Source organism: Balaenoptera physalus (assembly GCF_965194825.1).
Source record: "Balaenoptera physalus genome assembly, chromosome: 10".
Taxonomy (NCBI): domain Eukaryota; kingdom Metazoa; phylum Chordata; class Mammalia; order Artiodactyla; family Balaenopteridae; genus Balaenoptera; species Balaenoptera physalus.
This window is the reverse complement of record NC_138889.1, coordinates 12,950,069-12,962,786: the sequence shown is the minus strand read 5'-3', so window position 1 is coordinate 12,962,786 and position 12,718 is coordinate 12,950,069. Positions and strand designations below refer to the sequence as shown.

At 53.1% G+C, this 12,718-nt stretch overlaps 1 protein-coding gene across 6 annotated transcripts in view; it reads left to right on the top strand.

The window, feature by feature from the left end:
• Positions 1 to 12,718, top strand: part of GRIK4 (glutamate ionotropic receptor kainate type subunit 4) — a 448,540-nt gene that overhangs the window by 359,674 nt on the left and 76,148 nt on the right. For all 6 annotated transcript variants that reach the window (XM_082410870.1, XM_082410869.1, XM_082410872.1 and 3 more), the window contains 2 exons: positions 3,271 to 3,378; positions 9,898 to 10,101. In XM_082410870.1, coding sequence (XP_082266996.1) covers positions 3,271 to 3,378; positions 9,898 to 10,101 — 312 coding nt within the window. The remainder of the gene's footprint in view (positions 1 to 3,270; positions 3,379 to 9,897; positions 10,102 to 12,718) is intronic.

Here is a 12,718-nt window from a genome sequence, read left to right as displayed (position 1 = left end):
CACAGAGAGAGGGGCACGGAAAGACATTATTTGAAGCATAATCAAGCTGGCACATGTGGACATGTGGAAGAGGCTTACAAAGCCGCTGGTCCTGCAGGAGGTGTGCGGGCAGCTGTCAGCGGGGTGGAGCAAGGGAATTTGGCTGGAGACAGAGCCACAGATTGTCGGTGATGAGCGCTGTATCTCCTGCTCACCCCTGGCATGTGTGTGGCATGGAAGATGCCCAGTGGGTGGGGCAATTAGCCTGTATCCCAGGGCGCCTGGCTCTGTCTCCCGCTCTCCTCCCCACTGCCTTTCCTCAGTTAGATTGCTCCAGGTAATAGCTGCCAAAGCCACTTTGTTGGATCTGATGAGTTTATTAATTTCTTGGGGGCTAATGGGAGGGTTGGTGGGACATTCATTTCCTGACTGGAGCTTGGGGGCTAATTTGTCTCTTTGCCACATCCCCAGAGGTGGGTGTGGGAGGCAACATGGCTCAGGCTGTTGGATCTGGGTCTGGGTAAATCATTTCTATCCCTGGCTTTTGTGGCAACCTATCTTACCTCATGGCTTGGGTCGGACAGGGAGTCTGGAGCTGGGGCAGGCAATTTGTGAGGACTGGGTCCCCTGAGAACAATGGGGGTGGGAAATTGGGTGGGGGAGTGGGGGGTGAGGTCTTGCTGGTCCTGTCGGTGTGAAGTGCGTGTTTAGATGGCAGGACTCTGAGAAGTTCAGCCCTGTCCCAAACATCCAGATGCTGACATCCGGCCTAACTGTTCTTTATGTCCTTCTGTCCTTCTGTCCAAACCTGCAGCCTTATTTTACCTGACTTTGTGGATGTAAAAACCCAGGAGGGAAAAAGCCGTGTCCGGGATTCTTGCTGTGTGGCCGAGACTCCTTTGAGCCTTTCTCTGGTTGGCCAGGCCTGCTTATGCGGAGGAGCCCTTGGCATCCCCGCCCAAGAGACAGCAGCGGACACGGAAAAGTCTTGGATTTAGGAGTCAGACAGCTCTGTGTTCAAGCCTGTGCATCACCTGCTAGCCAGGTGACCTTAGGCAAGCCATTAAACCTCTGAGCCCCAGTTTCCTCGTAAATAAAGACATCATCACTACTCCACAAGGCTGGTGGGAGAATTCAAAGAGATGATAGGACACATCCAGCACGAGAGGGGTCCGGTGACTATTGTTCTCCTTTCCCCTTCACTTGAAAATCTAGCTGCTCATCCCTCATCCTCCCCATCTCTCTCCCCTGCCGAGAGAGAGGAGGAGGGGAAGCTCAGGCCATACCCGGGCCTGGCTGGGCCCTCCTGTGGGCACTCCAGAGACCAGAGGACGCTTGCCTACCTCCTGCTCGTGCCCTACCGACAGCAGCACTCAGCCCAAGTGATGGTTTCCCCCACCTCCAAGTACCGGTCCCTGAGCAGGGTGCCGGGCTGTGAGTGTGAGCAAGCCTCACAGGCTAGCCGGGGAGATGGACAAGTAAACAAAACGTGCAGTAGGACACTGGAAGAGCCAGGCAGGAGGGCCACGAAGGCTTCCTTGGGGAGACTCATCCAGGGTTCAGAGCCCAGGGGTTAAAGCTCAGGTGTCTCAGCTGATGGGGAGGTGACCTCGGGCAAGTTGGGTGGGCTCTTATCTTGGCATCAGTTTCTTTATCTAGACGTGGCTTCCGGTGTGGGTGTGCAGAGGACACGACTTGTAAGCGAAAATGAACAGGGGCACGTGCCTCACTTTTCTGCCCACGCAGAGGTGGAGAAAGCTGCCCGGCCCCCTCCGGTGGCGTCCTTGCTGAGGCTTGGAGAGGGGTTTTTGGTCATCTCTCCTTTGGCAGGTGAAAGACTCACCTGGGGAGACCATCGGGCTCCTGCCTGGACCTGGAGGCATCCAGCCGGGCCCTCCCCTCTTCAAGGTTCAGACCATGACGTCAGGGAGATGGTTACTGCTCCCTGTGACCCCCAACGCTCCGGCCCCGGGGGAGGGGGGGTGGGGACCAAGAGTGAGATGTGTCTTTATTGCGGTTGGAGCTTCCGCAAGAGGAACCCAGAGCCCAGCTCTGGTGGGTAGAGCCATGTGGCATCCATGGAACTTGTGAGGGTTTTCCAGGGAAGCTGCCGCTGGTGCCTGGAGATGCCTGGCAGAGGCGGATGTGTGCATTTCATTGGGTTTCTAGCCAGCTATCCGCCGTCTCTCCTGGTGGCCCACCTCCAACACCCAGCAACAGAAGTGAGTTGCCAGGGGCTCCAGCTAGTAGAAATGTATTGGTAGCACACACGCGTATGTGTAGTTATAGAAAGGGTTCCACTGGGAAAGCAAACAAACTCTCTAAAAACCCAATGATGCTGAATTTCGATTTAGGTGACTTTCTAAAATGGGGGAACTGAGTAAGTTGTGGATATTTTCCCCCCTAGGAGTCAAGACAATGGGGAAAAGGAAGGAGACTAGCATTTACTGAGTTTCAGCTTAAATACATTCTCACAATGACCACATAATGTTTCTATTATTCCCATTTTACAGATGAGGAAATACCTTCAGAGAGGTTCAGTCATTTCTGGGTTTACGCAGCGGAGATCCACGCTCCTGGGTCTGGCTGAACAATGTAACCTCGAACTGGCACATGCATGACCTTAGTTGGCTCTGAGAAGAAGGCAGGGCAAACGTTACTACCCCCACTTATAGCTGGGGAAACTGAGACTCTGAAAGATCGAAGTAACTTGCCTAGGTTCTCGCAGCCAGCAAAGTGAATCTATCAGGACTAGAGCCTGGTCTTCCTTCCCTCTTCTGGTTCCTCCATCCATTGAACCATTCAGCAAACATTTATGGAAGAGCCTAGTAAAGGCCAGTTCTCTCCAGCAGCCATTCTGGTTCTTATTTAGATAACGAGGCTTACTGAAGGCAGACTGTAGCGAAAGGGAAGGCTCTGTCCTGCCTCCAGATAATGCAATTCCAGGGGCTCCCTTCCCTTCTGGGTGAGAGAGCATCCCTGAACTGCATTGCATTCCTGATTTCTTTTTCCATTTTCCTCTTCCACCTCTCTCTTAAGTCTTCCCCTCCCCTCGCAGTCTCCCCACCGACCCCTGACCCCCCAACCCTGGTAGCCCCGCCCCGGTCCCGCCCCTCTGCTCTGCACTCTGCATCCCTCCCTCCTTCTGTGAGGTACACGTACCCCCGCCAGAGGCAGGGGACCGGCCTCTCAGCTCTCCCAGCCCTGGAGGCCTGCAGGACCTCAACAGCCCAGCTCCCCCGCCGCCTCCTCCCCCCACCCCTTGCCAGCCTGTCTCCTTGGTCTCCTCAGATTGGCCAGTGGCACGTGGCAGACGGCCTCAGCATGGACAGCCGCCTCTACGCCTCCAACGTCTCCGACAGTCTCTTCAACACCACCCTGGTTGTCACCACCATCCTGGTAAGCGGGTGCCCCCTGGGCCTCCCAGCTGCCGCTCTCCGGGGTGCCTCCTCCATCTCCAGGCGTTCCCAGCCTCCCCGTGAACAGAAGATGGGAGCTCTAATCACAGCACGGAGGCCACTTTATGACAGTGTAATTAAACTCAAGTTGCTGTTTCATATGGAAATGATATCTGATGAGTTCCAAAGCAGCTGGGGAAGCAGGATGGGGTGGCAAGACAGCACAGTTTGTGGATGCCTCTTCCGGGGGCACCCTGACAGCCTGGGCAGCTGTGCACAGCCAAGGGCAGGGCACCTAGGACACGCGGGAGAAGTCCCCCAGGGTGGCTCCCACTCTTTCACCACAGCCTGCTTTGCTTGGTGCCTACGTGTACAAGTTGCGTCCCTGGCAGTGGACACCTGAATCTCAATGGGTTTTCATGGCCTATTTCTTCATTTCCAGATGATCAAAAGAAAGTTCTCAATCTATAGAGCAAGGGACCATCTGCCTTTTTAATTTGATTCAGTTCTCTTCGACAATTACCGAGCCCTTCCCCCGTGTGCCAGGCACTGTGCTCATTCTTGGAGACACGAAGCTGAGTAAGACTCAGTCTCTGTCCTCAAACAGGCTGTAATTTATTAGACGGCACGAATCAAGTGCCTTCACGGCCAAAGTCATCTTCTTCTCCCCTCCCCCCATCCCTGAAGACTTCAGGTTTTAAAAGATTTGTCCGTTAGCCAACTGCATGTATTAAGTAATTATTAGTTTGCCCCCTTCCCCCACCTCCTTTTAACCAATCAAAAACCTATTTCCCTGCCGGGCCCAGCATCTTATCCACAGGAGATAATCAGTGTGGCCGCACTGATGGAATCCCAGCCCCACACAGACTCGACCATTAGCCTGTTCAGCCTATCGTGCTCTTGCTAACTGTGCGAGGTTTGGAAATGTGTCCGTTTCTTTCAGGCTTTCGAGATAATAAAAAGAGCTCAGGGACCTCCATCACTACATTCATGAACTCCTGGGGCTCAGGAGCCCTGCACTGAAATAACTGATCCACTGTGAGCAGAGCAGGATAAAAGCCAGGAAAGAGGTGCACGCCTAGCGCCATGGGGGGTGAACAAGAGAGAGGTCCCATCCCATCGGGGAGGTCTGCAAAGCCTTCCGAGGAGAGAGACATTGAGGATGGGCCCCCAAAGACAGGGGTGATGAGGAGGGAGAAGTGGACTAAGGAGAGTGTTGTCGGGCACTCAGGAAATGCCAAAAAGTGCAGGTTTCTAGGAAATGGGCCTTGGTAGAGAGGGAAGGGCCTGAGGCTGGAGAAGTGGGCTGGGTCCCTAATGCTTAGGGACTTGAAAGTCAAGCTTGTGAGTTTTCCCTTCATTTGGTACGAGACGGGGTCACCGAATATTTTCAGTCATTCATTCAGTGAATATTTGGGGGGCACTCCTGTGTGCTGGGCGCTGTTCTAGGTGCTCAAGTGTAGCTAGAGCTGAGGAAGGGGAGAGGGGCTGCTGGCTTCACTGAGAAGGGCAGATCCAAGTAGAGACCTGATGAGGTGAGGTGACAACCACGTGGCTGTCTGGGAAGGAACATTCCAGGCAGAGGGAACAAAGCAAAGGATGGAGAAGGCAGTTCCAGCTCACAGGGTTTTAGCCACTCCCCATCTCAGCCCAACCTGAGCTCATCTGAACCAACGTGGAAATGTCAGCAGGATTTGGGGGTGGGGGGGTGTCACCAAGCCCCTGAGACCTGGGAGCGTCTGGCTGAGCTGCAGCGACGCTGAGCGACAGTCCTGGCCGAGTGGGGGCAACACGCGCACAATTGCTGGGACCTCCTCCGCCTCTGAAGGACTTCCTGGGTCTGTCCCCTGCTGCCCATCCTCAAGCACATGCCCTAACATAGGTGTAGCCACCTCTTCACTGGAGCTGCGTGTGGCCTCCTCAAAGGCCCCCTTCTCACTTGTTCAGTCTGTCTCTCCCTAGCCCTGCCCATCTGGCTGCACGGTCATTCTAAAATCAGAACCGTCCTGTCATTTCCTCACTTAAGTGCTGCCCAGGAGCGACTGGCCCTGAGCTTGGAACATAAAACCCTCGTCATCAAGCCCAGCCTGCCGTACCTGCTTCCTCTCCATGCCACGTGGGGTCTGGCAGCATGGGACTGCCTGACACTTCCTCACTGCGTCATGCTGTTCCCTGCCTCTGTACATGCTGTTCCCTCTGCCTGGAATACCCTCTCTGTGAATTCCTGTTTCCACCTGGAAATACTTGTACAGCCTTCACAACTTGGTTCTGATGTCCCCTCTTCCGTGAGGTCTTCCCTCATCTGCCTCCTGCCTGCTCCCTGCCTCTCACATTTTGTACACACCTTTCTCCTATTAGAGTTGGTGTTTACAGCTCTGCCTCCCCTTCTAGAGTGAGGGCTTCTGAAAGACTGGGGGGCCTGACACAAAGTAGGAGCCTGGTAATTACAATTTTCTTTTCTTTTTCTTTTTCTTTTTTTTTTGACTGTGTTGGGTCTTCGTTGCTGTGCGCGGGCTTTCTCTAGTTGCGGTGAGCGGGAGCTACTCTTCATTGCGGTGCGCGGGCTTCTCACTGCGGTGGCTTCTCTTGTTGCGGAGCACGGGCTCTAGGCATGCGGGCTTCAGTAGTTGTGGCACGTGGGCTCAGTAGTTGTGGCACACGGGTTCAGTAGTTGTGGCACATGGACTCAGTAGTTATGGCTCGCGGGCTCCAGAGCATAGGCTCAGTAGTTGTGGCACACGGGCTTAGTTGCTCCGTGGCATGTGGGATCTTCCCGGACCAGGGCTCAAACCCGTGTCCCCTGCATTGGCAGGCGGATTCTTAACCACTGCGCCACCAGGGAAGTTCCTGATGATTAGAATTTGAATGAAGGAATTCCTTCCTACAGGGTCAGAGATGTCCCTTAAAAGCCAGTTAAGAGTTTGAGAGAGAAATGGGGACATTGCCGGGTTGTACTTCCTGCCTTTCTGGGACTGGAATTGGATGGGCCTCAGAGTTCTGGCACAGACCCACGGGGACACTGAGACTGCAGGGTCATGTTTCTAGACTGGGAAAGTCAGTCTGACCCTGTGTGTGTGTGCCTGTGTGTGAGTGCATGCACGCACACGGTTGTTCACATATGCACACGTGTGCTCATGAGGGTGAGAAAGGACACTTTTGTGTCAGGCGACATTTAAAAACATGGCCAGTACGATTCAAACGAGAACCTTCTCTTGTGCATGTGTGTGGAAGTCAGTAACTCTTACCAGGAATGATTACCTAATTTAGTCCCTGGTGGCCATTTGGGGGATCTCCTTGGCAAATGGTCATCTGAATGACTTATCCCTTAAAACTCAGCACATAGACCTGTTGCATCCTGCTCCTGTCAGGGTGCAGTTGGGACTTGTGAGCGATTTATTGGTTAACGCCGGCAAATACACAGAATTAGCCGCAGCTCCCACCCCTAGAACACCCCCCTGCATCAGAGCCCGGGTTAAGCACTTTGCCCGCATCACTGCCTTCGTTCTCCCAGGGCTCCTGCCAGGACAGGGCTCCAGGCCAGCACTCGACCCCCAGACCCTCCAAAGTGCCGGTGAGCACCGCCCCTTCCCACACGGCTCCTCCCTCCAACACGGGCCTCGTGTTTATTTACTCTAAATATGTCAGTGAATTTTAAATTAACTTAAGTGCAGAGAGTTCTTGGGGAGAAGAGTTTTGTGACACTCCTTGGGATCGTTAAAGATACCCTGGGAGGTTGCCTTCCAACCCAGTCGTGGAAATGCCCAGCCAAGCCCTGTCGGTGAGGCCATTTCAGCACTTTTCACCCACACGATCCACAAGTGCTGGACGCTGGGGCCGGGGTGGGGGTGCCCAGAGACAGGGAGGAGTCGGTGCCAGGCTCCACGTACGTTCTGCCTGCGAGCCGGCACGTGTAGGAGGATGAACAATGAGTGTCTGGAGCCCTGGCTGCGAGTGCGGCAGGAGTTCTGAGAAGTGGGTTGGCGTCAGAGGCGGCGATGGGACTCCAAGGACAGAGATGAGTTAGGTTATGCAAAAGAAGGACAAAGAGGAGCCCGTGAGCTGAGGACAGTGTGTGTGGAAGTCAGGGAGCTTGGCCCCGTTTCACTGACATGACAGTGCACTTGGTCATGAATCAGAAGCACATCACCTTCCACTTGGAGCTCCCTCTCCCTGGCACGGAACCTCCGACCTTCCCCTCTTCCGCTTCATCACACCCACAAGACCGCTCTCCGCCTTCCTCCCTTTGCAACCTCTGGCCTGTCTGACTCCCCATCTTCCCCAGCCCAGAAGCCCCTTCCAGCTTGAGCTCAGCAAACCAACAGTTCAGCACTTCCCTCTGTTGGCTTCTAGAATTGACTCCACCATGATGCTCAGCCGTCTCACCTCCTGCCCGTCCCCGAGTCCAACTGTCCTTGCAAGCCCTGTTCCCAGCTGCCCATCTGCATTCAGCCTCCTGGCTCAGCTGGGCCTGGGCAACCCTGGGCTCCTCTCTGCTCACCCCACATCGTGTCCCCCGAGGAAACCTTTCCAGGCCCCAAGCCTTCCCTCCTACCTGCCCCCAGCTCTGGGGGACTGGCACGGTTCCATACCGCGGGCCTCCTCCCCTCCTCTCTGTACCCACACCCACGCTCCCCACCTTACCCCCAGGCCCACTTCCCATGTTCACTAGACCCTGGCTCTCCCGGGACTTTGCTGCACTGACTAGCCTTCTCTTTCTTCCTTTTCTAATCTCTCCTTTTCTAAGGATTCCTCCCTTTGTACCTACACATGTACTCTGGTCCCTCCCATCCTAAGACACCATCGCTACCACCTTACCTACACCCCGCTGCCCTTGGGCTACCCTCCTATTTAGGGAATCACCCATCAAGGGATCGGTGGATACTGGGCATCCTCCAAGCCTGTTGCAGGCAGAGGGGGAACTGACGTTTGGAGAGAGATGTGACCAGTAGCATTGGGTGGAGAAGCTCTGCCAGCTTTTGTCTCTGAACTTCTCGACATCCTGGTCGGCCCTCACCCGTGCATCTCTCGTTCACACCCATCCTTGCGGGGTTCTGCCATCCCCTCCCCCCTCCCCACCCCAACCTGCCTTCGAAGGTCTCCTGGGACACGTGACCCAGATGCCCTTTCACAGCCCTGCTTCCTCTCTTTGTGGGAATGTCTGCCTTCTCCTGCTTGAGACCCTTTCCTCCTTGACCGTCATGACCACATTTTCCTGATTGTCAGCTTTTCTGGCCGCTTCTGCTTTGTCCTCCTCTACGGCTGCTCCTCATTTTCCCCCTCGCTAAGATCGGGTCTTATCCCTCTGCTGTCCTTCCCCCCGATGGTCTCTCATGTGCTGCAGCTTCAACCACCACCACCTCTATCCAGAGGCTGCCCATCTCCGCCCCCGATCCTGCCCTCACCCCATATTCCAACATTCAGTCGGATGTTCCCTCCTGGATCGAGGACCAGCACCTCAGATTCAACAAGTTCCAAAACCTCTTCCTTTTCAAACGATCCGTGGCCATGATGACGTCATCCTTGGTCATCTGCTTAGGCTCCAAGGGTCTGCGGACCCTACCCTCTGTGCCTGACACCCAACCTGGCATCAAGCCTGACCCTCTCTGTGTCTCTTCAGCTTTGCAATCCAATCTGACCCCAAGCACGGCTCAGGACTCAGCATCCCGTATCAGGAGAGGGTCCGTCCTCACTCCCAGACCTCTCGCTTGCTATATAATATTCTTTACTCACATCCTTAAGTCTTTAAAACCCTTAGTGCTTTCCTACTATATATGTAAGATGCACAGTCGCCTCGTCCTGGCACCCAAGGCCACGCTGACCCTAATTCATCTTTCTAAATTTATCCACCACCCCTCCCCTCCACACAGCCCAGGCTCCCGCTCAAGGGCAGCCCCGTCATCCACCGAATGGGCCACGCTCCTTCTCACTCGGGATTTTGCCCTTGATCCTGCCTTTCCCCTGCCCATGAAGCCCTCCGTTCACACCACTTCCATCTGTCCGTGTTCTGTCTTCCTCCGGAGCCCAGCTTGCATCCCACCTTCTCCATAGAACCTTCCCTGGACGTTTCACCAGAGAGACCCTCCTCCCAACGCTCACAGCTGGACGCGTCCTGCCTCGGGTTTGCGGTTGTTCTGTGCATGTAAGAATCTCGCTTGCTCTGTTGTCAGCATACTTGTATCTCATAATCCGCCGTGATCCGTCTATGTGGAATAAACAAAGGAAGGGGAAAAAAAGGAAGGAATGAAATGCAGGGTGGGGTCAGATGATGACCTTAAACAAGGTGGAGGGGCTTCCACTGGACCCTCTGTGCAGTGGGACCCTTATGTGTTCCAGGTAAGAGAAGTGCCTTGAAATCAGGGAGGGGAGCTAACTGCCACCTCTGAAGTACCCCATTACCCAAGCCACTTCCCTCCTTCCACCCCATCTTCTTCCCAACCTCCTGTGTCCCCGACCCCCTCGTCATGTGTGGCTGAGACACCAGGGCTAAGATGAGAATGACAGCTGCCCAGTTTCGCTGCAGGAAAACCCGTATTTAATGCTGAAGGGAAACCACCAGGAGATGGAAGGCAACGACCGCTACGAGGGCTTCTGTGTGGACATGCTCAAGGAGCTGGCAGAGATCCTCCGGTTCAACTACAAGATCCGCCTGGTCGGGGACGGCGTGTACGGCGTGCCCGAGGCCAATGGCACCTGGACGGGAATGGTCGGGGAGCTGATCGCTCGGGTAAGGAAAGAACAGGTGATTTGGATTTGGGGGTGGGCTGGGGAGGGAGCTGGAAGCACAGGAGGTTGTGCTGTATGCTCATGAATCCTCCATTTATTAGTCAATCAGTCATGCAGTTTTCATTTATTTGTCCATTCATTGCACAAATCTTTCCTGAGCTGGCAACGAGCCAGGCACTGATAATGTACATTGGCGAATAAGACCACCTTGATCCCTGCCCTGTGGCTCTCCCCATCCCAGTCTAGCACCTGTAACAGGTAATGGAGGCCTTGATCGCTGAACACGGCTTAGAGAATTGGGGTTCCATTCTTGGATAATCCAGGTGCTTTTTGTTTGTCCTGATTACTTTTTTGGTCATCAGCATCTCTGGCAGAGCTTGGACAGGCCCTGGGAGAGTAGAACACACCCACATCTGTTGACTTTGACACTTGAGAAGTACTGTCAAGGAGACATGGTTAAATAACAGGGGAAAAGGGATCACCTGTCAGAGGAGTTGGTCACAGTTACGGCTCTTTTGTTACTTCTTGTATTATGTTCTGCTCTCCTTAATGTGCTTTTACAGACCCAGGGCCAAGGTGCACTTGGGCAGACTGTAGATTTTCAGGGTGAATGTGGAGACTCAGTTAAAACACAGGTGAGCGTCATAGAGTGTCAGTCGTCGTTAGGTTAGAGCAAGGCTATAGAAAGTTCTTCCAGGGGCAGAGCTCTTGTTTTCTTGGTATATACTGTTAACATCTGTAAAAATTAATTTAGTTGTTACTAATTCACTGCCATATTTCCATAACTGAGTTTTTCTGCTCAGGAAAGGTGATGGGTATCCAATGTGGAGGGCACAGACCTAGGTTCTTATGGATTGGTTCTTTTTTTTTTAACATCTTTATTGGAGTATAATTGCTTTACAATGGTGTGTTAGTTTCTACTTTATAACAAAGTGAATCAGTTATACATATACATATGTTCCCATATCTCTTCCCTCTTGCATCTCCCTCCCTCCCACCCTCCCTATCCCAGCCCTCTAGGTGGTCACAAAGCACCGAGCTGATCTCCCTATGCTATGCGGTTGCTTCCCACTAGCTATCTATTTTACGTTTGGTAGTGTATATATGTCCATGCCACTCTCTCACTTTGTCACAGCTTACCCTTCCCCCTCCCCATATCCTCAAGTCCATTCTCTAGTAGGTCTGTGTCTTTACTCCCGTCTTACCACTAGGTTCTTCATGACCTTTTTTTTTTTTTTCCTTAGATTCCATATATATGTGTTAGCATACGGTATTTGTTTTTCTCTTTCTGACTTACTTCACTCTGTATGACAGACTCTAGCTCCATCCACCTCACTACAAATGTGGCACATATATACAATGGAATATTACTCAGCCATAAAGAGAAACTAAACGGGTTGGTTCTTGAACCAATCCATACCTCTCCGTGCTTTCCAAGTGCAGAAGGAGGCCCTGCAGCCTCCCAGCCAGCGCCAAAGTGCAGGGTGCTTTCCATACATTGTCTCTAATCCTCTGGGAAAGTACCTTTTAGTTAGTCATTATCCTCATTTTACAAATGCACCGCCTGAACTCAGAGAGCTTAAATGACTTGTCTGAGGCCACACAGTTAGGGTGAGACGGGGCTGGGATTTGAACCCAGATTTGTCTAACTCCAGAACCCACATTCTTCCCACCGCAGAACACGACCTCAGCTGGACTGGGATGTCGCCGAGAAAGGTCTGCATGAGTCTAGGCCCTTCCTTTTTGTCCTCCGTCCCTTTCACTCTTGCTTGCTGTTTTCTTTCCTTCCTTCTTTTCTCCCTCCTCTTTATTCATTGAATTAATGTGATCTTAACCCTTTATATGTACCAAACTTGGGGTAAAATATACATCTTTTAAATCCTAGTCTTCAAGGATAAAAGTGTTAGTCGGGGTATTAAATAAGTCATCCTTGGCAATGCATGATGAAAAGGTCTGTATAGACAAGAGCATAGAGAAGGTATTTAAGAGCTGAGGTGGGGCAGTGGTGAGGAGTTTGCCTGACAGCATTTGCAGTGACCCAGCTGGGTCAGCGGCGAGACGTGTTCAGCGAGACGGTGAACTGTCCAGTTCCTAGAGTCCAGAGGGAGGCTTTGCTGTCAGGGAGAGGCTTGCAAACAATCAACAGAGGGTTGCAGAAGGCCCAGGGAACCCTGGGAGCCTCTCACAGGGGCAGAGTGAGAGGGTGAAGACTTCTTCAGGGAGCTGTCTGCTGTCTCTGAGACTCAAGCCCCCAGCTGACCATGCCCACGCTTCCTTCCACAGAAAAGGATGTGCTGCTTTTCTCGAAGTCCCAGAGCCCCTCCTGAAGCAGTCCTCTTGTTTGGATCCCCTGGTAGAGATGCAGTCCAGTGGTTAAACCCCAGAAAGCTGAAATGCTAGGCCTTTTCCTTCCCTTCTTACCGATGTCCTCTGTCACCTTGAGCCTGTTTCTTCAGCCCCCTTGGCCTTCCTGGTGATTGGTGGGGTGACTTCAGGGATGTCAGAGTCAGTGCACAGCCATCCCCTTATCAACCCCCAAATGAGCTGTGACATGGACCGGCAGGAAGAGGAGAGGAATCCAAGACTCAAGGACATGCAGCTTCGTACTGAACGACTTG